The sequence below is a fragment of the Episyrphus balteatus genome, chromosome 1 (assembly GCF_945859705.1).
Source record: "Episyrphus balteatus chromosome 1, idEpiBalt1.1, whole genome shotgun sequence".
Lineage (NCBI taxonomy): Eukaryota > Metazoa > Arthropoda > Insecta > Diptera > Syrphidae > Episyrphus > Episyrphus balteatus.
Genome location: NC_079134.1, coordinates 131,730,569 through 131,752,525, shown reverse-complemented (window position 1 = coordinate 131,752,525; position 21,957 = coordinate 131,730,569). Strand labels below are relative to the sequence as shown.

The following is a 21,957-nucleotide window of genomic DNA, read 5'->3' as shown; positions in this document are numbered from 1 at the left end:
CAAAAGTGGGGCAGGTTTGAACATGGAAGGTGCACTTTTGCACAGAAGTATTACTTTCGTTGTAATGAATAGATAAAACATAGCTTTTTATTAATTTTTTACTAAGAACATACACATACTCAAAATTGATTATTATATCATATTCAAGAAACCAAAAAATAATAAAAACTCAGAAAAAAATAACCTTAAAATTTAAAATATAGTTATTTCACATTTATTAGTTGAAAAGAAAAACAAGAAAAATTAATTTAAAACATAACTTCGAAAAATGATATTCATATTCATACCTTTTATGCTTCCAAGAGTAAAATAGATTTATTTTGTGATCAACCTATTTTTCTAGACATTAAATGCAAATGTTAACAAAGCGGATGTTCTTCATATACCAGGAGCGTTAATTGGTGTAGGCAGCTTGCAGGGGCGTACACACCTTTGGGGCAAGCGGGGCGGTGCCATGCCAGGGCCTCGACTGGAAACAATGCAGAGTTGGCAACTTAAAGATAAGTTATTTGACATGAATTACTTCGGATACAAGAGAGACAAATTATATTGGTAGCCAGTCACATACCTCAGGGATCGCAAAAAAATAAATCAGTTTTTTGAAAAAAAATTACCTATATATTATTTGCCACAAAAAGTGTTGCGTAAATAATCTTAGCGACCAACAAATGATACATCAGGGGTCCCATAAAAAAAAGTAGGCTGTATACCTACGTACTTTTTTATTTGTTCTTATTTTCTATATAATTTGTTCTTTTTCTATATCAACTCAACGTACGCCTCTGGCAGCTTGACTTTAATTTTTATACCACGTAATCGAGTTCTCATCGAAATCAGTCTAGTAGAACTTGAAGGATTCAGGCATTTTTTGTTTAATCTTCAATAATGTTATACCTAGGTACTTTCCAAATAAAAATCAATGTATCCTCTCACCCATCACAGCTCAGCTCAGCTCACTTTACTTTAGCTCACCCAACAGCTCAGCTCAACCATCAGCTCAGCTGACTTTCAACTCAGCTCAAATGAGCTGAGCTATGGTACATAGCTCAAAAGTCAGCTAGCTCAAAATTTGAGCTGAGCTGTGAGCTGAGCTCAGCTCACTTTTGAGCTTTGTAGCAACTCTGCAAGTTCCATATTGCTACTACTAGTGCTGAAGCACAAACAATTCTCATAAAATAACCATATCGCACATTTTATGCTCAATTCATTTAGTTTCGTTAAGCGTATACCGTACGTTCTGAACCGCACAACATGTGTAAATTTCACAGAATAAATTGAAAACTACATGGACGCAAGGAGGATGAAAGAATTAATTTATTGCTCACTTGATAAAAATGTAAAAAAACGATGTGTGGATTAATTAATTTAATAATAGAAATTAAAAATATCAAATGAAATTCATTTACATATACTGAATGAGAAGTATAACTTCAGTCGCGTGTACATGTGTACATGTACACACACTCTTTTTTTTTTAAGCTCTTATAACTAAAAAACTGAAATAATGCAAAACCACTATAAAAATCACCTTCCACCTATAAATCTGAAAGTCAGCCTAGATAACGATGGAAAGTCATTGACATTTATGGATATCGTGTTGACGGGTTCAAATATCGAAATACTTCTAAAAAAGATTGATATACTAAAATTTTATATGCAGTGTTCAAATGTGCCCCGTGTTCAAAACTGCCCCACTCTCCCCTATAATTGGCGCCCAACGTGGAACCCGACTTATATAAATAATTTAGGTTTATATTAAAATAACACACCATGACCATACACTTTATTGATTTTGTTAATAATATAAACATCTCGCTCTGTTAAAAATAAAATTAGATTTTTCTTCTAAAAACAAATTCTTTTAAATAAAATAAATTCTTTCTTCAAGTTAGCATAACTTACACAATAATTCTTTATTAACTTTGGTGGTAAGTACTTACTATCACAATAAACAATGAATTGATTAAAAGTCTCCGCTCTTCATTATATTTACAAACAACTAATTGACTCATAAAAAAAAACACGTGCATTATAGTAGGTAGCAAGTACAGAAGGACCTTCAAATAAATATACATATGTAACTGAAAAAAAAACTGCAATATATCTTTGCATACTGAATGTCAACTACAATTGAACTTAAATTGCAACAAAATGTTGTCGAATGAAGAGGAAAAATACACACAATCAACGTTTTTTATATTGTTGATCTTGTTCTGAGGTTTTTGACGAGTCTGACAATAATTATTTTTTCAACTGTTCGTTGATTTTCTTTCAACATTATTCAGAAAAGAAATATTTAAATTTGCACATTAAATTGAAGCTGTATTATGTTTGATATCATAGTTCAATTAGATGTTAACTTGACAATAAATCAGTTATAAGCTCAATAAGTCGGCATTGCTTTGAATTTATTAACCACTAAGGCCCAATTTATTCACTCTCCATTATTTTTAAAGGCTCCATTAAAAATTATAAAACTGTCAAATCGCATACAAATTTTAAAATTTCCCTTTTTTAATGGCGACTTTAAATTTAATGGAGTGTGAATAAATTGGACCTAAGATCAACTTATTTATTCGACAGATGAATGATATATTGCTATCTGTAATAACAAAGAATGTAAATAAAGTGAATCTTCTTCGTTGGCTATAGCCAACGAAGAAGATTCACTTTATTTAAAAAGAAAGGTCACGGAATAAGGAAGTATTTATTCAAAGAATGTAAATCTCTGAAGAAATGTAGGTTTTATTAAGAAAATTTTAATAGGTTTAGCCATTTCAGGTGCTGGAAAAAGGTGCGTTTTTAGGATTTTTTTTATTGTAAGAAGGTGTTAGCATAAAAGCAGTTTTAAATGTTTTCACTTAAAATTCTGTACAAACCTTGAAAACATTACTGAGCGGATTTTTTGAATTAATTAACTAGAGCACAATTTATAAGTTAGTTTTCTAGTTTTGAATAGGTTAAAGAGACTAATAACTTCACAATAAAGACTCCATTTTATAGTTTTTTTTTTATGAAAATATTTGTAACTACTAATACCTGCCTAACTTAAGAATTTTTTTGCTAGCATCTTTCTTTCAATTAAAATCTTAATTTAATAGCAGTTATAGCTTGATAGATAGAGAAGAAACTTACTTTTTACTTTGTACAGGGTGTCTCATAGTCAACGCCACACATGAGAACAAAATTATAGGCAATTTTCTAGCGGTTTTTATGTTTTTTGGGTAATACTTTTTTGAATGTGTCTATCTTAACCAAAGTACAACCGATTCTATTTTTTTTTTTTTTACGTTCTAACTGGATCTATAATTTTTTCCCTTCTTCTACGACTTTTCCGGATTTTTACCATTTTCTTTTTTGTACTTGTTTATATTTTCCAATCTTACATCATTTTATTTTAAACAAAATGTATGATTGGGTCGCACATTACATGCACTTAATATATTGAACCTTTTAGTGCTGAAATTCATGAAACAATTTTTAATTTCTTCTTCTTCTTCTTTTTAACTATTTTTCGTATCTCGTACAACAAAGAACTTTAAGAAATTTGTTTGAAAATCTTTCAGTTAAGCCGTTTACAAAAACTAATAATAAAAAAAAAATTATTGAATTTTTGCGGAGCCCACTTTTTTGCATTCTTTATCATCGTGATGCCATGTCTGATTGCAATCTCGAGTTCAACGCGAATTCAAATCTTTCTCTTTAGTACCTATGTATATCGCAAGTAAAAAATGTGAATTTTTTCATTTGTTTTAAAATATTTTTTTCACGCAAAACTTTCTTTTACCAAACAAACAAAAAAACTTATATGTATCTATTATGCATAAAACAAAATTTTATTCATTTACTTGATCGCGAAAAACAATATTCAAATCGCAAGTTTTCATGTTCTTAAAATTTTCCAAAAGTCCTTCCAAATATAGACCTGGTAATCTCCTATCAAATGGGAATCCCATGCTTCGTTCATCCGGATATTTTTGATCTTTAAGACCGCAGAACGAAAAAGAATTGTTATTATTTTTTTCTGGTAACTTCCTTTCACCCTTAAATTGTGCATTTAAGTCTAGAAAAGTTGGCATAGCATTCACATTACCAAGCGAAAGAGTATCTTCTGAAATCATTACGAATAATTTAAACAATTTTCCTTCGTAAGTACCCTTTGGTAGCAGCATATGATTAGGCCAACCACAGCTACAATAATTTTTCAAACAAACTTCAACAGGATCTTTAATTTCTCCAGGAAGTTTATTCGCTTTGAAAGTTTGATTAAATGGTATTGTTACACTGGAATCAGTTGAAGATCTTCGTATTATATTTTGACCCGGTTTTACTAAGAAATATTTTTTGAATTATTTTGGAAGATCAGCAGATTACACTGATACTTACAAGTTGTTGAAAAACGATCCATTTCCACAGCCATAAGACGTTGTTCGTCAAGTGTTAGTTTTTCCTGACGCTCATCTTCTATGGGAAGTAGAAAAATCCTACAGGTTGCCTCTAAAGGAGCTCCCCCATTAATAACAGATACACGATAGTCAAATGGTTCGTGAGCAAGATGCGTAAATCTAAATGTTGCTGAAGACTCTTTTTCCAATCCATCAAGATTAATACCAATATCAATATCGCTCTTTTGAAAAAACGTTTTCATAACATTTGGTTGGGAACCCTTTGACTTACAGACCGTTATGAAGTCTTCGATAATAATTTGTTCACTACCCAACTAAGTTTAAAAGGTTAAAATAAGTGTTTTAAGTATCTGTTAAGATATTACTTACTTCCTGAGGATGATAAGGTGGCAGAAAAGCCTTATGTCTCATACCAAAAAGCTCGATAAACATATGCCAACGATAGAAAATTGGATCTCTCATCGAAGTAATGGTATCTCCCATAACACCATATTCCTTGGTATATCTCGCGTTTGGATCATGAATGTGGGAGATAATCAAATGACCTCTATTGTGAAGATCACCATAGAATTGTCGGTTAATCGATAACGGAGATGATTCTATTAAATTCCCAAGGAGATCAATTCCATTTTTTTCATCCAGTGGAATATCTCTTCCTGTAGGCTATAAAATTGTACCCCACTTAATTGAAATCAATGTTTGTAACTCTCTTTTACTCACATCAAAAACAGCTCCTCGATCTATAGACCCAATTATCCTGTTTGTCCAAAGTTCTAGATTAGCCAAAGTTGTTACCAAATCAGGACGATTCATGTCTTGTAACTTTTGCATTGGCATTCGGGGTGGATATGTTCTACTTGATACCGATTCTAACAACTTTGGATAGTATCCCTCAGGAATTGGTTCTCGTAAATTTGTCAGTGGAACAACTCTCCCAAGATTATTACAAAATCGATCGAGATTGTAGCGTGCAAGGATCTGATTATGCATATACATAAAAAGCTCCCCACGACGATCCTTACGCACAACCTCAATTGGACCATGATTTGGAAATACAAGATGCCAATGCCAGTGATGCATATTGATACCGATATCTTCACGGAAATAATTCATTCGTTGTTCTTCATCGCGTTGGGAAGAGTTTAGTGGAACTTCAAAAATGTTCTTTTGGAAGAAAAGTTGAATTAAAATTAGAAAATTTCTTGATTTAATGAAGAAACGGAAACCTTATCGGTATTGTCCAAAGGAATAATACTTGTTTCTTCTTTAGCATCTCGAAGAATTGTAGGATCAATAAAATTGCCTGGAAATTGAGTAACTACTGAAGGCATTTCAATACCTTTTGTGGCTTGCATGTGTTGCAAGGCTACTGAGTAAGCATATTGAAAGAGGAAAGGATTCACGCGATCTCTGTGAAAATGAAACAAAGTTTTAATCGATAACTTACCCCAAGATTAAGTTCCCTTAGTCAAGCCCTACCTTATATATGCTGCCATTGAAATCAAACTCTTTGGATCCTTTTGCGCCATTAACAACGAAATCAATTGAGAACTTACATTTCTGTCATTCGGATTGAACAATGTAAATGGATCTCTTCTTCCATTTCGGGCAGCAAAATCTAAATTTGGTTCTTCTATATCCAAAACGCTTATCTTTCAAAAGATATTCACAATTGTACTTAAATTCATCAAAATTGAAAACACCAGACATACCCTCTTTAACCAAGGATTACCCTCATATTTATCAATAATTTTGTCAGCTTTATCAGCAAGACGTGGTGGGAAGAAACTTTTTGGCACATCCAATGCAACTGGACCTCTTGGAATGAAAACAAAGTCTTGAGGACGTTGTGAAAGTAACCATAATGCTTGAGTTGTTTGTAAAGGTAATATTCCTTGAGCCATTATGTACACTTAATAGTTTTTTCTATCCCACACGTTAAAGTTGAACAAATAAAATTCAAACTAAGTCATGCAATAAATTGCACCAGTATTTATATCAAAATTTTCTTTGTTATCATAAAATTAAGATAAAAGAAATATTGTGTGAATTTTAAAACTCCACAAGAATATAGAAACATTTTTGGTTTTTGGTATCCAAAGATACACCGATATCAATGCATTTAGATTAAATAGTGGTGGATTGTATTTACACCACAATTTATCATAATTTTGCACATGCAAGGCTTAAAAATGCACAACTTTTATACAGACAAATGCATAAGCAGAATGGTTTCACAATTGGTTTCATGGTTTATTATATTTTTTATTTTTTTTGCTTAGCTTATTTTACTTTTCTTGATTTGAGTATTTAGGGGTTGTTTCCATGGATTTAATAAGAAAAATGTTTGTGACACTTTGCCAATTAGACCTACACAAAAACTTCAGGTTCCCCAAACAATGTTTGAAAATTATGCACTAAGTAAAACATACTCCCTTTTTGAAGAATTTACGCATCCAGTTTAATAAATTTGACCATACAAAAATGTACCTATTTTTTACAAAAATGTTGCACATACGCCACAGTGACCGCGTAGATTGAAACTTAAAAAACCGGTAAAAATATTTCTATGGCTTACCGAACCAAAATACAAATGTTTCTTTGCTGTCCAAGTTTTGACCTTAAAAAAGAAGAATAAATTCCACGTCTGAGTCGCACTTGCTCTTGTTGTAAAAGTTTTCTTAGAATGTTAAGGCTTTCCTTTGCATTCATAGCAGAATTATTTTAGTTTAATTTTATCATTAATTTTATAAGAAATGAACAGGGCTCTATGCATTCAGGTACAAAACCTGCGAATTTATTTTTTTTTTTTGAAATTAATTCATAGTGAATTTAGGTGCAAAATTTACAAATGTACTTTTTTTTCGAAATTTCGAAAAAAAATCCAAGGGGTATTGTATATACCTCTAGCTAAAAAAAAAATACATTTCAGAAAATTTCTTCCAAATCAATCGAGTGAGACATCAAAAGAAACGTATTTTTAAGCTCTATTTGTGAATGAAACCCAAAAAGTTCTTTGCGGTCGGGTTGCTGAATTATTTCTGTGCAAGTTTTTTGAAAAAAAATTTTGAGACAAGTGCGCTGTTGACCGTTCCCCCTATTTCGGACCTGAGAAATCGATTGGCATCATTAGTTTTCGATTTATTTAAGTTTTTTTCAATATTTTAAGCATTTTGCTATTGCTAAAACGTTATTTACTACCAGCATAAAGACAAATAAACAATTTTATGCAATTTATTTAACAATTTAGCAAGTTTTTTTTTGAAAAAATTCAAGAAATTTTGATTTTTTGCATTGTTATCGTATTATTATGTTTTAGTGGAGTAACTAAAACAAATTACAGATCCAATTTTGATAATTTCTGTTCTTAAATGTGCGTCGGTAATAAAAAAAAAAACAACTTTAAAATCTAGGTGTTAAAAATTGCCGGTGTTGCCGTTTTGTTTTTTAAACTAATAGTAAATTTATTTTCAAAACTATTTTTTTTTTTAATTTCATAAATAAAATGATGTATTAAGATTATTTAGATTATTTACAGAAAAAAATTATATGGGAGTAAATGATAAGATTAAATCGTTTAGGCGGTAGAAGCAATTTTCTCACAAATCGGCTTCAAATGTAAAAAAAAAAGGATTACAACACAACGGCAACACATTCATTACTAAGATATACATTTTTACAAAGCCAGTAGCAGAATAAATAGCAATATAAACAAGAAAAATGACTTTAAACCGGGCAAAATGCTTAAAATTATTGAAAAAAATTCCGAAAAAAATTTTGTTCAAAGTCGTACCGACAAATAGAAAAACTAATGATGCCAATCGATGTCTGAAATAGGGGGAAACAGTCAACAGCGCACAAGTCAAAGATTTTGACTTGCACAGTATTGTTAACTCGAGTTTGATTTTTTGTACGATTTCAAAATTTGCCCCATAGTTCTTATGCCCGAATATGCACACGTAGGTACCTACATACATACAGCTTGCTATGGTGAACCATGAAAAGCTCCTTTGTTTCAGGCAGGAAGCCTCCAAGGCTCCAAGAGTCAGTAAACTAAATAAGTTTAAGCGGGTTTCAATATCTTTTGACTAGGAGTTTTTGAACCAATTAAGTTTTTTCTTTCATTTTTTGTTTTTTTAATTATTATACAATTATGATTGTTGTAGAGAGAACTTTAGCTTTGTAATTGAGTAAGTTCGTACGACCCAGGCACTATAAATTTTAACCATTTTAAGCATAAACATATGTACGTAAGCGAGTATATTATCCTCAGAGTTGATTGGAATTGTATTGGACACGGACCAGACATAATTTAAGTTCTTTGCGTTTGTTACTTTAAATTCATAAGAAATGTGCTGCTGCAGAGTCATCATCATTTATGCGAAATTGGTGTTTTAATTAATATATAGCTTTATGAAAAAAAAAATAATAATAAAATAAAAAAGAACAATTTAATAAATGAAAGCACGTGATGAAGCTGAATCATTCAAACTGATGATCTCATATATAACATTATTCCGAAATACAACGACTTTGTATGTACTTTTTAAAATGGCAGTTATTTTAAATAAAACAGCATTAACAAAATGCGAATGATAAAAACTGTAGGTATACATATAAATTTAAAAATTTAAAATTTTAGATAAAATTATCTGTTTCGTCAAAAAGTTTTAGAATCACATAAAACCTTAAAAAATAAAACAAAAATTCAATATTTTCTAGCTTTCAATTGAACTAGAAATAACCTGCAATTTATTCAAATAAAACCTTGCAACAATTTTAATCTTACTTTTCAGAAAACTCAAAATTGAAATTTATATTACTTAGGCTCAATTTATTCACTCTCCATTATTTTTAAAGACTTGAAAGCTGTCAAATTGGGTACTAATTTTAAAATGTCCTTTTTTTATGGCGACATTAAATTTAATGGAGTTTGAATAAATTGGGCCATAGTAGAAATTCGTTTTTAACGCAATGATATTTAAACTGCTTTCCAATTACTTTAAAGCCAACATTTTAAATTTTGTTTGCAATTGAGTTAAGTTTAGCTTACCAACAAAATTGCTTGTTAGTCCCTAAATTTTCTGAATCTGTCCAATGTAATATAAGCTAGTAATAAGCTTGCAATTGATATGAAACTTACTTGCAATCGATTTTAAACTATTTTTTCCTAAGCTAAGTTCAGCTAATTAAACTCAATACAGGGTTATGCATTCAATGTTTATCAGCGATTTTTAAAAATTTCATTAGTCTTTTTCATAAAAAATTGCAATTTATTTAAAAACATTTATTATTAAAAATTATTTCATTTTCACTTAAAAATTTAAAAACTTCAAAATGATGGTTCACTTCCTTGATTGTGTGCAATTTTAATTTAGTTTGAAGAGCTCCATTCTCTGATGGCTGCAAGTAGAATATCCTTCTAACACGACTGTGAAGCAATGCCATTGAACACATCAAACATGGTTCAACCATTAAATAAACATCATATCCTGTACAAAGATATGGACCGTATTTTTCTAAATTATTCGAAGTCAGCATTTCTTCTGTTACTTTTATTCGTCCTTCACGAAGATTAACATTTTCAGCACCAAAACGAATGTCCTCCTTTAAGTCTTCTGTTAGAGTATAATGGAAGTGCTCAGGTATTCCCCTGAAATTCAGTTTTGCATCATCAGACTCATGGAATACTTCATCATTATGCTGCCATGCTCCTTCATTTTGACTGCGAGCTACAAAATCTACTAAAACCATTGAACAATGCATCACTGGATTTTCTTCCGATTTCCTTGTGGCTATGGCAACAACTGAATTTGTTCTTGGATCGACACAAATTCCACATGGCTTTCCTTCTTTCTCCAAAAATTTTATTAAAATCCTTGCCATTTTAAAATGGAATATCGTTTCTTCATTTGAAAAATTAGTTCCCTCATACAACGACTCAAGATATCTATTTGGATGAAATTTACAAGGCCATAGTTTATTCATCGCATCATATTGCCAACGAAGTTTCGTTGGTATTGATGGAACTTCAACGAGTGAAGCATTCTCACAAAGAGATGTTGCCATTTCTGTGGAAACACCTTGAGCAATAATGAAATCCTTAATGTTGTCTTTTAAGTTTTCAGGCATTTTCGAAGTTTCAACATCCGAAGCAAGGCAGAGTATTATCTCATTTTGACGAACTCTTTTGAGATGCTGTAAACTTGGTAGTGGCATTGAACGACTAAGCTCAAGAACAACAGATGATATTGTTTTTTTGTTTTCAATTTTGCTGATAACCACAGTTACTAGTGGAATAGGATTTTGCAAGTCATCGGACAAAACAGCCTTCATTTTGAAAGGATAATTCAATGGATCCATTTTTTGCTTTTTGGTTAAGGGTTCTTCCATTATTCAAGTATCTGAAATTATTTAAAACATAATAGGGTAATTAAAATTGCAGTAGGTACCATATCTCGGACCAATCCAAACAAGTCCAATTTTGATGATTTTTTCATTTAATCGAAAACAATTTTTCAAATTACAGTTTTTCGAACACAACCCAACTAACAATTTTGCTTCTATAAAGCTTTATAGAAGCAAAAGAAGCATGTATAAAGCTTTACAGAAGCAAAATTGTTAGTCGGGAATTGATCGAAGAAATAGTTAATTTTCTAACAACAATTTATCGAATAACATTTTTTCTACTGACAATTCGAAAATAATTTACAAATAAAAAATCTTCGATTGACTATTCTTCGATAAGCAATTCTTCAAATGAAAATGTGGTGTTGAGCGCTCTCTCACCCGAATTCACGGTGATTATTTTCGATTTCGAAGAATTGTTTCTTTGATAAAATGTTTTCGATTAATTGCCATTAAAAGAATTTTTGATGAAGAATTGCTATTCGAAAAACTTTCATTCAAAGAATTGTTCTATGAATTGTTTTCGACGAATCTTGTGGTGATGAAAAGTCATTTAAAATCTGTGCTGTTTGGAACGGTTTAAGAAAAATTCAATTTTACATTAACAGGACTTAGCTACTTTCAAATTTTGTTAAAGAATGGTTTCCATGTACATTAGGGTGTCCGTTATTTCCCAAAGTGATGTTTTCGGGGGAGACACCCCCCAGATCGAATGTTTAGGGCCTAAATAAGAGGAAATTACCAAAAAAAAATTTTTTGGAGGTCATTAACCCGTGCCTCTAGGGTCATACTTTCCCCATACAAATTTGTATGGGAAATTTTTAACTCATACATAAAATTTCCCGTTAAAAAATGTTTTTATATTTTATTTCTTTTTTTGAAAAATTTCAAAAAAAATTTTTAAAAATTAAAATTTTTGATTTATACACAAATTTTTGAATGCAATATTTGAAAAGAATTAAAAACCAATAAAACTGCATTTAAAATTATGTGATAGGTGAAAGCAAAAACTACGAAAACAGCTAATAATTTCAAAAACCGAAATAAAATATAAAAACATTTTTTAACGGGAAATTTTGAATGTAATCTTTTAAAGAAACTATTTTCCAACCAGGATCAATAAACATTTTAAAAATAGATGATTTAACTCGAGAGAAAAAAAATTTTATGTATGCATTAAAAATTTCTCATACAAATTTGTATGGGGAAAGTATGACCCTAGAGGCACGGGTTAATGACCTCCAAAAAATTTGTTTTTGCTAAATTCCCTGTATTTAGGCCCAAAACTTTCGATCTGGGGGGTGTCACCTCCGAAAACATCACTTTGGGAAATAACGGACACCCTAATGTACATATAAATACCTCATTTAGACCACGTAAAAAAAATCCTAGATCGAATAAGAACTTATCAAGTTTACAAACTTTTTAATAAAAACTAGCCGACCCCGCACTCAAAATTCGAGTGCCAATTGTAACTTTTATTTATGCTCAAATAAGCACACTATATAAATCACTTTATTTACTACTAAGAATATGCAACACTTAATTTTATTCGAAATTCGAGAATGTCTTCGAAGGTTCTCGTCTTTGCTTTTAGAAGTTTCCACTTCCAGAAGGGAGAGGGCGTGGTTCAGCACATTTGTTTTTTTCCTCAATTTTAATTTATTGTTTTTATCTATTTCGGTAAAAAAAATAAACAAAGTATACATTCTGCACATCTAGATACAATTTCCTATCGTTCGGTATATAATTTATGCACCTTCGGTTTTTGTGGGCCGCGTATTTTGTACCACAAAATAAGTGTTTGCCGTTTTATTATATGATTGTTTTTATCTATTTCGGTAAAAAAAATAAACAAAGTATACATTCTGCACATCTAGATACAATTTCCTATCGTTCGGTATATAATTTATGCACCTTCGGTTTTTGTGGGCCGCGTATTTTGTACCACAAAATAAGTGTTTGCCGTTTTATTATATGATGAAAGAAACGTAGATACGATGATTAAAAAAAATTGTTCAAGATTTATTTCTGGCATTAAATTTTCCAAGAAGAATTTGTGTCTTTTTTTAATTTTTATATTCGATGCTGTTAACGATGTGTGCTTTCAAAACGAGTTACTCGAAATTAACAAAATCCAAAGGTTGCTAACTGGGGCCTGTTTCACTAAATACAAAACTGTATTTCCAAGGACTTTTTGCTAAATTTTTGAGGAAAAAATCGATAAATTTAGTTTCACTTCTGTTTTGTCATTGCAAATCGTGGTGAAAACTGTAATTTTACAAACTTTTTATTTTCAAAACATTTACATTTATGTGAAACAATTATTTGTACATTGTGAAATTGAGTTCTATCCTACTAATTTTCAATTTTAAATTATAGTGTACTGTGGATAAAAAAAGCAAAATTTTGGCTGTTAAAATTTTAAACTAGCACATATTTTAAAATGTGCTAGTTTAATTTTAAGTATTGCTAGAAAGAAAAATAACCTGGCACCACTTTTTTTAATTCAACCATTGAAAACGTCAGAATATTTGATGCTCAAATTGAAGGTACATAAATTCTTTTTTATTTGGAACTTCACAAACAAACAAAATTATTTAAATGCAATAATAATTTTAAAAGACAATCAAGTCTTAAAATATATCAATTAAATAGATAAATTTGTTTAGTTTAATATTATTCACTCACTTCTTTACTAAAAAATTGCGCTCAACTGAACTTGATGGTAAATATAAACAAACGAAATGTCATTTTGTCACGAGCACAACTACTAGTAAAATGACGTTTTAGCTTCATCTTTATTTTCTAAAGGTCACCGCATACGTTAATTACACTTGTCGGCAAAAAACAAAAAAAAAAGTCGGGAGCAAAAACCCATCACTACTTTCGCTATAAAGTCTGGAAACTTATTTTGAATGAAATGCTTTTTGATGTTTGATCGAAAATACCTATTTATTTTTTCTAATATTTTGCTTACTACTTAAAGCTGCTTTGAACTACTTTTTCAATATAGCAAAAGTAGTTCAAAGTGGTTTTAAGTACTAAGCATTAGATAAATATTCCCATTTCCCAAAGGAACGCAGCTAATATAAACGAACAAACAATCTATGTGGGATATCGGTATTCTTTACTATTTTCGATTAGAAAAGCTATGAAAATAATATTTTTGATCAATGCCAACATTTTCCTACTCATATTTCTCTTTAGTCATTTTGTCAAATGAACGGTGGGCTCATAAAGTAAGGGAAAGACAAAAGAAGTTGCTCACATTAATTTAAGTCCTCAAAGATCAGGCAAGAAAAAAAAAAAAACGCTTTTAACGATTTAACGATATTTTTATTGAACAGTTATTATATATACAATTTGCTTAAAGCTAGTAATCTAAAAATGTACATTGATTATATTAGTAATATGTTGGCACAAAAGGGGCCTAACGTTTTTACATTGTTTTTTTTTTTAAGCTAAATTTACAGTTAATTGTCATTGTGTTTGTTTTAAATATTAATTCTGTTGGCAGCTTCTTAACTCGGGTTGTTCAGGTCCGGTTGTCATTGTAAAGGTTGGATTAGGGAGAGGTGAGGCTTTCAGCCACGATAGTGAGCTGATCCAGGATCAGCGTAGAAGGGGATGTTCTCTTCGTCGTTGGTTGATATAAGATCCTCATCCAAAAGTTCCTTAGCTTCTAGGTACCGCTGGTTAGGATGTCTTGGCTGGTTTATTACTCTTCCTATTATTGGGTTTGGATGATTGCTCAGGTTCTGTAGGCATCTTCTGCTTGATTGGATAAGATATTTGTCGAGTTTTATAATTTTGGCTTCTTCATACAGTCTCTTGTTGCTGACGTGTTTCTTGCGTATCCTGTCGTAGTGCATGCCTGTACAGATCCTTAAGATCTTCCTCTCCAGTATTGCTAACTTGTTTAGATGGGATTTTGTCACCGTGAACCAGATAGGAAAACAGTAGGTGATGATAGGCCTGATGAGCTGCTTGTACAGGAGAAGCTTTGTCTTTTGGCTGAGTCCGCTTTCGGCATCGTATTTTGTCGTCCATCATAGTTGGTTTGGGAGGTCCTTAAAACAACAAAAATAAAAAAAACGCTTAAACAAATTCTAGTCGACTTAATTCTCTTTGATAAATAATGAAACGTTTTTTGGGCTTATAATTAAAACTTGATATGTTGAGCATTTGTTTCCCACATAATATCTGCTTCGTACAAGTGATCTGCTGTGAGATCGCTGATTTGACCTCAGAAACCGATCCTCTCGGGTTTGAAATGTTCCATGTGAGTTCTGGAAGCACAACCGCAGTGTATAGTCTTCTTTTCAGAGACTCATTTATCCACCCTACGCTTACGCGTAGCTTCATTTTTTATCATAGACCCCAGATATTTAAACTTTTCACAGTTTGAAAGCGCTACTCCTTTAAATAAAAGTCAGGAATATGCATTTGTGGATCAGAAAATGGGCATCATAAATATGTGCCCATGATTATGAAAGTGGACTAAGTCACTTTTTGCATTGTTTAAAGAAAAACTAACATAATAATTTTCTTATAACGATTTAATTATACATATTTCTTTTATGAAATCACTAGAGTAGCAATAAAGAATTTTATTTACTGCAATTTCGCTTTCAAATAAACTTTACCCCTTAAATAATAATTAATTGGGAGTGACTTAGTCCATTTTCATAATTAAGGGCACATAATATCGTCGGCGTAAAACAAAATTGTTCTAAGTCCACTTTTTACCGAAAATGAGATAATGATGCAGTTTTACTAATTTGAGGGTGCTCTTGCCGAATTTGAAAAGGGTTTTTGTTTAAAAAATTTCTTTTCAGCAGATAATATAATTTAATGGGACATAGAACAATAAAAACAGGTAAGTAGCCTTTTGAAAATGATACCCGAGTATTCTTGATTGTTCTAAGTCCAATTTTTATTCAGGGAAAGTGTGTACTTGTATACGAATTGTTCTATGTACAATTTTGGGTTTTTAGTTTTAAAAAATATTTAAAAATAGTATGCACCTACTAATGAGGTAAACTTGTATGTTTTATTCAAGAGAAAAGAACAAACTTTATAAAAAAACATAACTTGAATTGCGAACGAGCAGAAAAATGTAGCTTAAATCAATTTGAAACTTAAAAATCGTCCCCTGTAAAATCAGCTTTTTGTGACTTAGAACAATTTTGCTCTACGTCGACGATATGTATTGTCTTTTTATCGCTTATTCGGTACCCACTCTTCCAAAACCTTATTGCAAGGATATCGTAAGCAAAGAATAACTGATGCCCATTTCTTCAAGCGTGCATAGAAAAACAACATAACTAAAATTTGTTCTAGGTAATTTATTACAAACATTTAAGAAAGTAGATATCAGTTACTATCTGAATCAGCAACATCATTGTCAGGACGATTCTTTAATCGCGTAATTAATTCCTTTGCAGGATTGAAAATTCCATTTGTTTGAAGGGAACACACGTAGCAACGAGATGACTTCTTGAAATTCTCCAAAGCACATTTCTCACAAAAATAGTGCTTACATCTGAAACAATAAAAAAAAGCCTCAAACTCTATTCAACCAAATATATTTCCAACCACTTACTTAGTCATCACGGGATTAGTGAAACTATCCCTACAAATAATACACTTAAATGGCAGTGCCTCGTCATCGGAATGGATTTCGTACTTTGTGTCATCTCCATCAGACTCACATTCCCCACGCTGTTCTGTCGCATGATCCAATTCCAATTGCCAACCAGCTTTGTAATCACTTCGATCATGCAAAAACTTACAACTATCACCAAACCCACAAAACCCTGTCTCTTTGTAATCCTTGCATACATCTGGCTGATAATCCCATCGAACTGTCGCTCGCAAATGAGCTGGCGCTCTCATCGGTCCCTTGCGAACCATTCCAGAGCTGGCATTGCCCATGGCTGTGTCCTTTTTCTTGTAATATTGTGCGTAGTTATTGATACCACGATAAATCTTGTCATCTTCCTTGCCCTCTAATTCAGCATTTATCTGAATTGCTTTGGCATGAATTGCTTGAGCATCGCGATCCAATTCAGTTTCGAATTCATTAATAGCAGTGGCACCTTGATCGGACGGACCGATTGGCAATGCACTTTTGTTGGACTTGTAACTGACGCCAACATTGCTTTCTTCTTCGTCTTCATCTGTAGATGAGTGAGCTGCTAGTTTTTCACGTTTCGTTCCGAGTAATTTGGTGCTCTGGAAATTAGGATTTGTTCTTTTGCGACGGTTTTCCGTGCGAACTACAGCTGATTTTTCTTCATCACTGTTACTACCTAGAGTGGTGAATGGAAGCATTTGAAATTATTGAAATTTAAGTGAATTAATACAATTACCTGATTCAGTTGAAGATTCTTGCTTTTTACGAGTTTGTTGTTTTTTTATTACTCGTTTTTTAAACGTAAATGAACTTCCAGTGGCCGACATTTTAGCTTTTTTTGTTTTCGTTTATTGTTTTTTTTTTTTTTTTTTTTTTAATTCTGCATGACGTTTGTTGTCAAAATGACAGCTGAGAGTGTTAATAGACTAAATGAAAAAAAAATCCGTTTAAATGAGATTTTTTTTTCTGTTGTGTATTTTTTTATAAAAACTTTTCTTAGGCCGTGTGTGAGTTGCGTTAAATAGTTAACCCCGTGTAAAATTTTTAACACTATTGAGGTTAATGAAAAAAAATTTCAACTGTATGGATTATTGTTTAAAATTTTTTCTGCCATGATACTTGTTTTTAATAAAAAAAAAAAAACAAAACAAAACCATCTGCAACAAAAATTTAACTCAAATTTAACCCCGGAGCCCAATACATTTTTAACAGCTGAAAATTTTTTATTCACCTCAATAGTGTCAAAAATTTTACACGGTGTCAACTATTTAACGCAATTCACACACGGCCTTAGAAAAAAACGTAATAGATATTCAACGATTTCGAATTTCTGTGCATCCCACACCTGCGTTTGGGTATATACCTGCCAGCACCGTTTGGGTATAAATCCGGTATAGACCCGGTACAAACCCGTTTAAAATTTATAATTTATATCCGATTGAAATATACCCCAGGCAAATAAGTAACCACAAACAAAGAGTAAAATTAAAACACCAACAAAATAACATTTATTTTGTTGGTGTTTATATATTTTTGTGGGAGGATTTTGCTATAAATAGAGCCACATCAAACCATTATTATTCAGTTCTTATGTGATCGTCGACTTGTTAACATCGGAGCTCCGGGAATCGCATCGTGTTGTGTAGCGTTATGTCGCGGGACATGTTCGGGAGATGCTCGGGATATCTTCGGGACATGCTCGGGACATCTCCGGGACAAGCTCGGGACATCTTCGGGATATGCTCGGGACATCTTCGGGACATGCTCGGGAAATCTTCAGGACATGCTCGGGACATCTTCGGGACATGCTCGGGACATGCTCGGGACATCTTCGGGACATGCTCGGGACATCTTCGGGACATGCTCGGGAAATGCTCGGGACATGCTCGGGACATCTTCGGGACATGCTCGGGACATGCTCGGGACATCTTCGGGACATGCTCGGGACATGCTCGGGACATGCTCGGGACATGCTCGGGACATCTTCGGGACATGATCGGGACATGCTCGGGACATGCTCGGGACATCTTCGGGACATCTTCGGGACATGCTCGGGACATCTTCGGGACATCTTCGGGACATGCTCGGGACATGCTCGGGACATCTTCGGGACATGCTCGGGACATGCTCGGGACATCTTCGGGACATGCTCGGGACATGCTCGGGACATGCTCGGGACATCTTCGGGACATGCTCGGGACATCTTCGGGACATGATCGGGACATGCTCGGGACATGCTCGGGACATCTTCGGGACATCTTCGGGACATGCTCGGGACATCTTCGGGACATCTTCGGGACATCTTCGGGACATGCTCGGGACATGCTCGGGACATCTTCGGGACATGCTCGGGACATGCTCGGGACATGCTCGGGACATGCTCGGGACATCTTCGGGACATGCTCGGGACATGCTCGGGACATGCTCGGGACATCTTCGGGACATGCTCGAGACATACTCGGGACATCTTCGGGACATGCTCGGGACATCTTCGGGACATCTTCGAGACATCTTCGGGACATGCTCGGGACATCTTCGGGACATGCTCGGGACATCTTCGGGACATGCTCGGGACATGCTCGGGACATCTTCGGGACATGCTCGGGACATCTTCGGGACATGCTGGGGACATCTTCGGGACATGCTCGGGACATGCTAAGGACATCTTCGGGACATGCTCGGGACATGCTCGGGACATCTTCGGGACATGCTCGGGACATATTCGGGACATGCTCGGGACATGCTCTTGACATCTTCGGAACATGCTCGGGACATCTTCGGGACATGCTCGGGACATATTCGGGACATGCTCGGGACATCTTCGGGACATATTCGGGACATGCTCGGGACATGCTCGGGACATCTTCGGGACATGCTCGGGACATCTTCGGGATATGCTCGGGACATATTCGGGACATGCTCGGGACATGCTCGGGACATCTTCGGGACATGCTCGGGACATCTTCGGGACATGCTCGGGACATCTTCGGGACATGCTCGGGACATATTCGGGACATGCTCGGGACATCTTCGGGACATGCTCGGGACATATTCGGGACATGCTCGGGACATGCTCGGGACATCTTCGGGACATGCTCGGGACATGCTCGGGACATCTTCGGGACATGCTCGGGACATATTCGGGACATGCTCGGGACATGCTCGGGACATCTTCGGGACATGCTCGGGACATGCTCGGGACATGCTCGGGACATCTTCGGGACATGCTCGGGACATGCTCGGGACATCTTCGGGACATGCTCGGGACATATTCGGGACATGCTCGGGACATGCTCGGGACATCTTCGGGACATGCTCGGGACATGCTCGGGACATGCTCGGGACATCTTCGGGATATGCTCGGGACATCTTCGGGACATGCTCGGGACATATTCGGGACATGCTCGGGACATGCTCGGGACATCTTCGGGACATGCTCGGGACATGCTCGGGACATGCTCGGGACATATTCGGGACATGCTCGGGACATGCTCGGGACATCTTCGGGACATGCTCCGGACATCTTCGGGACATGCTCGGGACATGCTCGGGACATGCTCGGAACATACTCGGGACATGCTCGGGACATCTTCGGGACATGCTCGGGACATGCTCGGGACATGCTCGCTACATCTTCGGGACATGCTCGGGACATCTTCGGGACATGCTCGGGACATCTTCGGGACATGCTCGGGACATGCTCGGGACATGCTCGGGACATGCTCGGGACATCTTCGGGACATGCTCGGGACATCTTCGGGACATGCTCGGGACATGCTCGGGACATGCTCGGGACATGCTCGGGACATCTTCGGGACATACTCGGGACATCTTCGGGACATGCTCGGGACATCTTCGGGACATGCTCGGGACATGCTCGGGACATCTTCGGGACATGCTCGGGACATCTTCGGGACATGCTCGGGACATATTCGGGACATGCTCGGGACATGCTCGGGACATCTTCGGGACATCTTCGGGACATGCTCGGGACATCTTCGGGACATGCTCGGGACATATTCGGGACATGCTCGGACATGCTCGGGACATCTTCGGGACATGCTCGGGACATCTTCGGGACATGCTCGGGACATATTCGGGACATGCTCGGGACATCTTCGGGACATGCTCGGGACATCTTCGGGACATGCTCGGGACATATTCGGGACATGCTCGGGACATGCTCGGGACATCTTCGGGACATGCTCGGGACATCTTCGGGACATGCTCGGGACATCTTCGGGACATCTTCGGGACATGCTCGGGACATGCTCGGGACATGCTCGGGACATCTTCGGGACATGCTCGGGACATCTTCGGGACATGCTCGGGACATCTTCGGGACATGCTCGGGACATCTTCGGGACATGCTCGGGACATGCTCGGGACATCTTCGGGACATCTTCGGGACATCTTCGGGACATGCTCGGGACATCTTCGGGACATCTTCGGGACATCTTCGGGACATGCTCGGGACATGCTCGGGACATCTTCGGGACATGCTCGGGACATCTTCGGGACATGCTCGGGACATCTTCGGGACATACTCGGGACATCTTCGGGACATGCTCGGGACATCTTCGGGACATGCTCGGGACATCTTCGTTACATATTCGGGACATGCTCGGGACATCTTCGGGACATGCTCGGGACATCTTCGGGACATGCTCGGGACATATTCGGGACATGCTCGGGACATCTTCGGGACATGCTCGGGACATATTCGAGACATGCTCGGGACATGCTCGGGAGATCTTCGGGACATGCTCGGGACATCTTCGGGACATGCTCGGGACATATTCGGGACATGCTCGGGACATGCTCGGGACATCTTCGGGACATGCTCGGGACATGCTCGGGACATCTTCGGGACATGCTCGGGACATGCTCGGGACATCTTCGGGACATGCTCGGGACATCTTCGGGACATGCTCGGGACATGCTCGGGACATCTTCGGGACATGCTCGGGACATCTTCGGGACATGCTCATGACATTTTCGGGACATGCTCGTAACATCTTCGGGACATGCTCGGGACATACTCGGGACATGCTCGGGACATCTTCGGGACATGCTCGGGACATGCTCGGGACATCTTCGGGACATGCTCGGGACATCTTCGGGACATATTCGGGACATGCTTGGGACATCTTCGGGACATCTTCGGGACATGCTCGGGACATATTCGGGACATGCTCGGGACATGCTCGGGACATCTTCGGGACTGCTCGGGACATGCTCGGGACATCTTCGGGACATGCTCGGGACATGCTCGGGACATGCTCGGGATATCTTCGGGACATGTTCGGGACATGCTCGGGACATCTTCGGGACATGCTCGGGACATCTTCGGGACATCTTCGGGACATGCTCGGGACATCTTCGGGACATGCTCGGGACATGCTCGGAACATCTTCGGGACATGCTCGGGACATATTCGGGACATGCTCGGGACATGCTCGGGACATATTCGGGACATGCTCGGGACATGCTCGGGACATG

The 21,957-nt window shown here is 36.2% G+C and overlaps 3 protein-coding genes across 5 annotated transcripts; all 3 read right to left on the bottom strand.

The window, feature by feature from the left end:
• Window positions 1–3,789: 3,789 nt before the first annotated feature.
• Window positions 3,790–6,359, bottom strand: LOC129906754 (phenoloxidase 2-like). Its single transcript, XM_055982651.1, has 7 exons — window positions 6,119–6,359; window positions 5,886–6,058; window positions 5,633–5,816; window positions 5,127–5,570; window positions 4,776–5,069; window positions 4,387–4,720; window positions 3,790–4,330 (listed from the first exon to the last, which is right to left on the bottom strand). The coding sequence occupies exons 1-7, from the start codon at window positions 6,308–6,310 to the stop codon at window positions 3,837–3,839; spliced, it is 2,115 nt and encodes a 704-aa protein (XP_055838626.1). The 5' UTR covers window positions 6,311–6,359; the 3' UTR covers window positions 3,790–3,836.
• Window positions 6,360–9,656: 3,297 nt separating this feature from the next.
• Window positions 9,657–13,738, bottom strand: LOC129907066 (probable inactive tRNA-specific adenosine deaminase-like protein 3). Of its 3 annotated transcripts, none has more exons than XM_055983108.1 (2): window positions 13,506–13,738; window positions 9,657–10,810 (listed from the first exon to the last, which is right to left on the bottom strand). In XM_055983108.1, the coding sequence occupies exon 2, from the start codon at window positions 10,797–10,799 to the stop codon at window positions 9,684–9,686; it is 1,116 nt and encodes a 371-aa protein (XP_055839083.1). In that variant the 5' UTR covers window positions 10,800–10,810; window positions 13,506–13,738; the 3' UTR covers window positions 9,657–9,683. The 3 variants fall into 3 exon arrangements, with proteins under 3 accessions (XP_055839083.1, XP_055839085.1, XP_055839084.1); XM_055983110.1 differs by lacking the exon at window positions 13,506–13,738 and adding an exon at window positions 10,934–10,952; XM_055983109.1 differs by lacking the exon at window positions 13,506–13,738 and adding an exon at window positions 10,871–10,889.
• A 2,407-nt stretch (window positions 13,739–16,145) lies between these two features.
• Window positions 16,146–17,320, bottom strand: LOC129921285 (E3 ubiquitin-protein ligase RNF113A). Its single transcript, XM_056003038.1, has 3 exons — window positions 17,192–17,320; window positions 16,423–17,131; window positions 16,146–16,362 (listed from the first exon to the last, which is right to left on the bottom strand). Exons 1-3 carry the CDS (start codon window positions 17,280–17,282, stop codon window positions 16,194–16,196), a joined length of 969 nt encoding a protein of 322 aa, XP_055859013.1. The 5' UTR covers window positions 17,283–17,320; the 3' UTR covers window positions 16,146–16,193.
• Between the last annotated feature and the right edge of the window lie 4,637 nt (window positions 17,321–21,957).

What these genes read in the sequence shown, in the direction of transcription:
- LOC129906754 (XM_055982651.1), bottom strand. Translation starts at nt 6,310, where the DNA reads ATGGCTCAAGGAATATTACCTTTACAAACAACTCAAGCATTATGGTTA. An exon ending in CTTTGGACAATACCGATAAG is followed by an intron (nt 5,571 to 5,632) that starts GTTTCCGTTTCT and finishes TTCTTCCAAAAG; the next exon opens with AACATTTTTGAAGTTCCACT. An exon ending in GGATCGTTTTTCAACAACTT is followed by an intron (nt 4,331 to 4,386) that starts GTAAGTATCAGT and finishes AATATTTCTTAG; the next exon opens with TAAAACCGGGTCAAAATATA.
- LOC129907066 (XM_055983108.1), bottom strand. Translation starts at nt 10,799, where the DNA reads ATGGAAGAACCCTTAACCAAAAAGCAAAAAATGGATCCATTGAATTAT.
- LOC129921285 (XM_056003038.1), bottom strand. Translation starts at nt 17,282, where the DNA reads ATGTCGGCCACTGGAAGTTCATTTACGTTTAAAAAACGAGTAATAAAA. An exon ending in AGAATCTTCAACTGAATCAG is followed by an intron (nt 17,132 to 17,191) that starts GTAATTGTATTA and finishes TCACCACTCTAG; the next exon opens with GTAGTAACAGTGATGAAGAA. An exon ending in ACTAATCCCGTGATGACTAA is followed by an intron (nt 16,363 to 16,422) that starts GTAAGTGGTTGG and finishes TTATTGTTTCAG; the next exon opens with ATGTAAGCACTATTTTTGTG.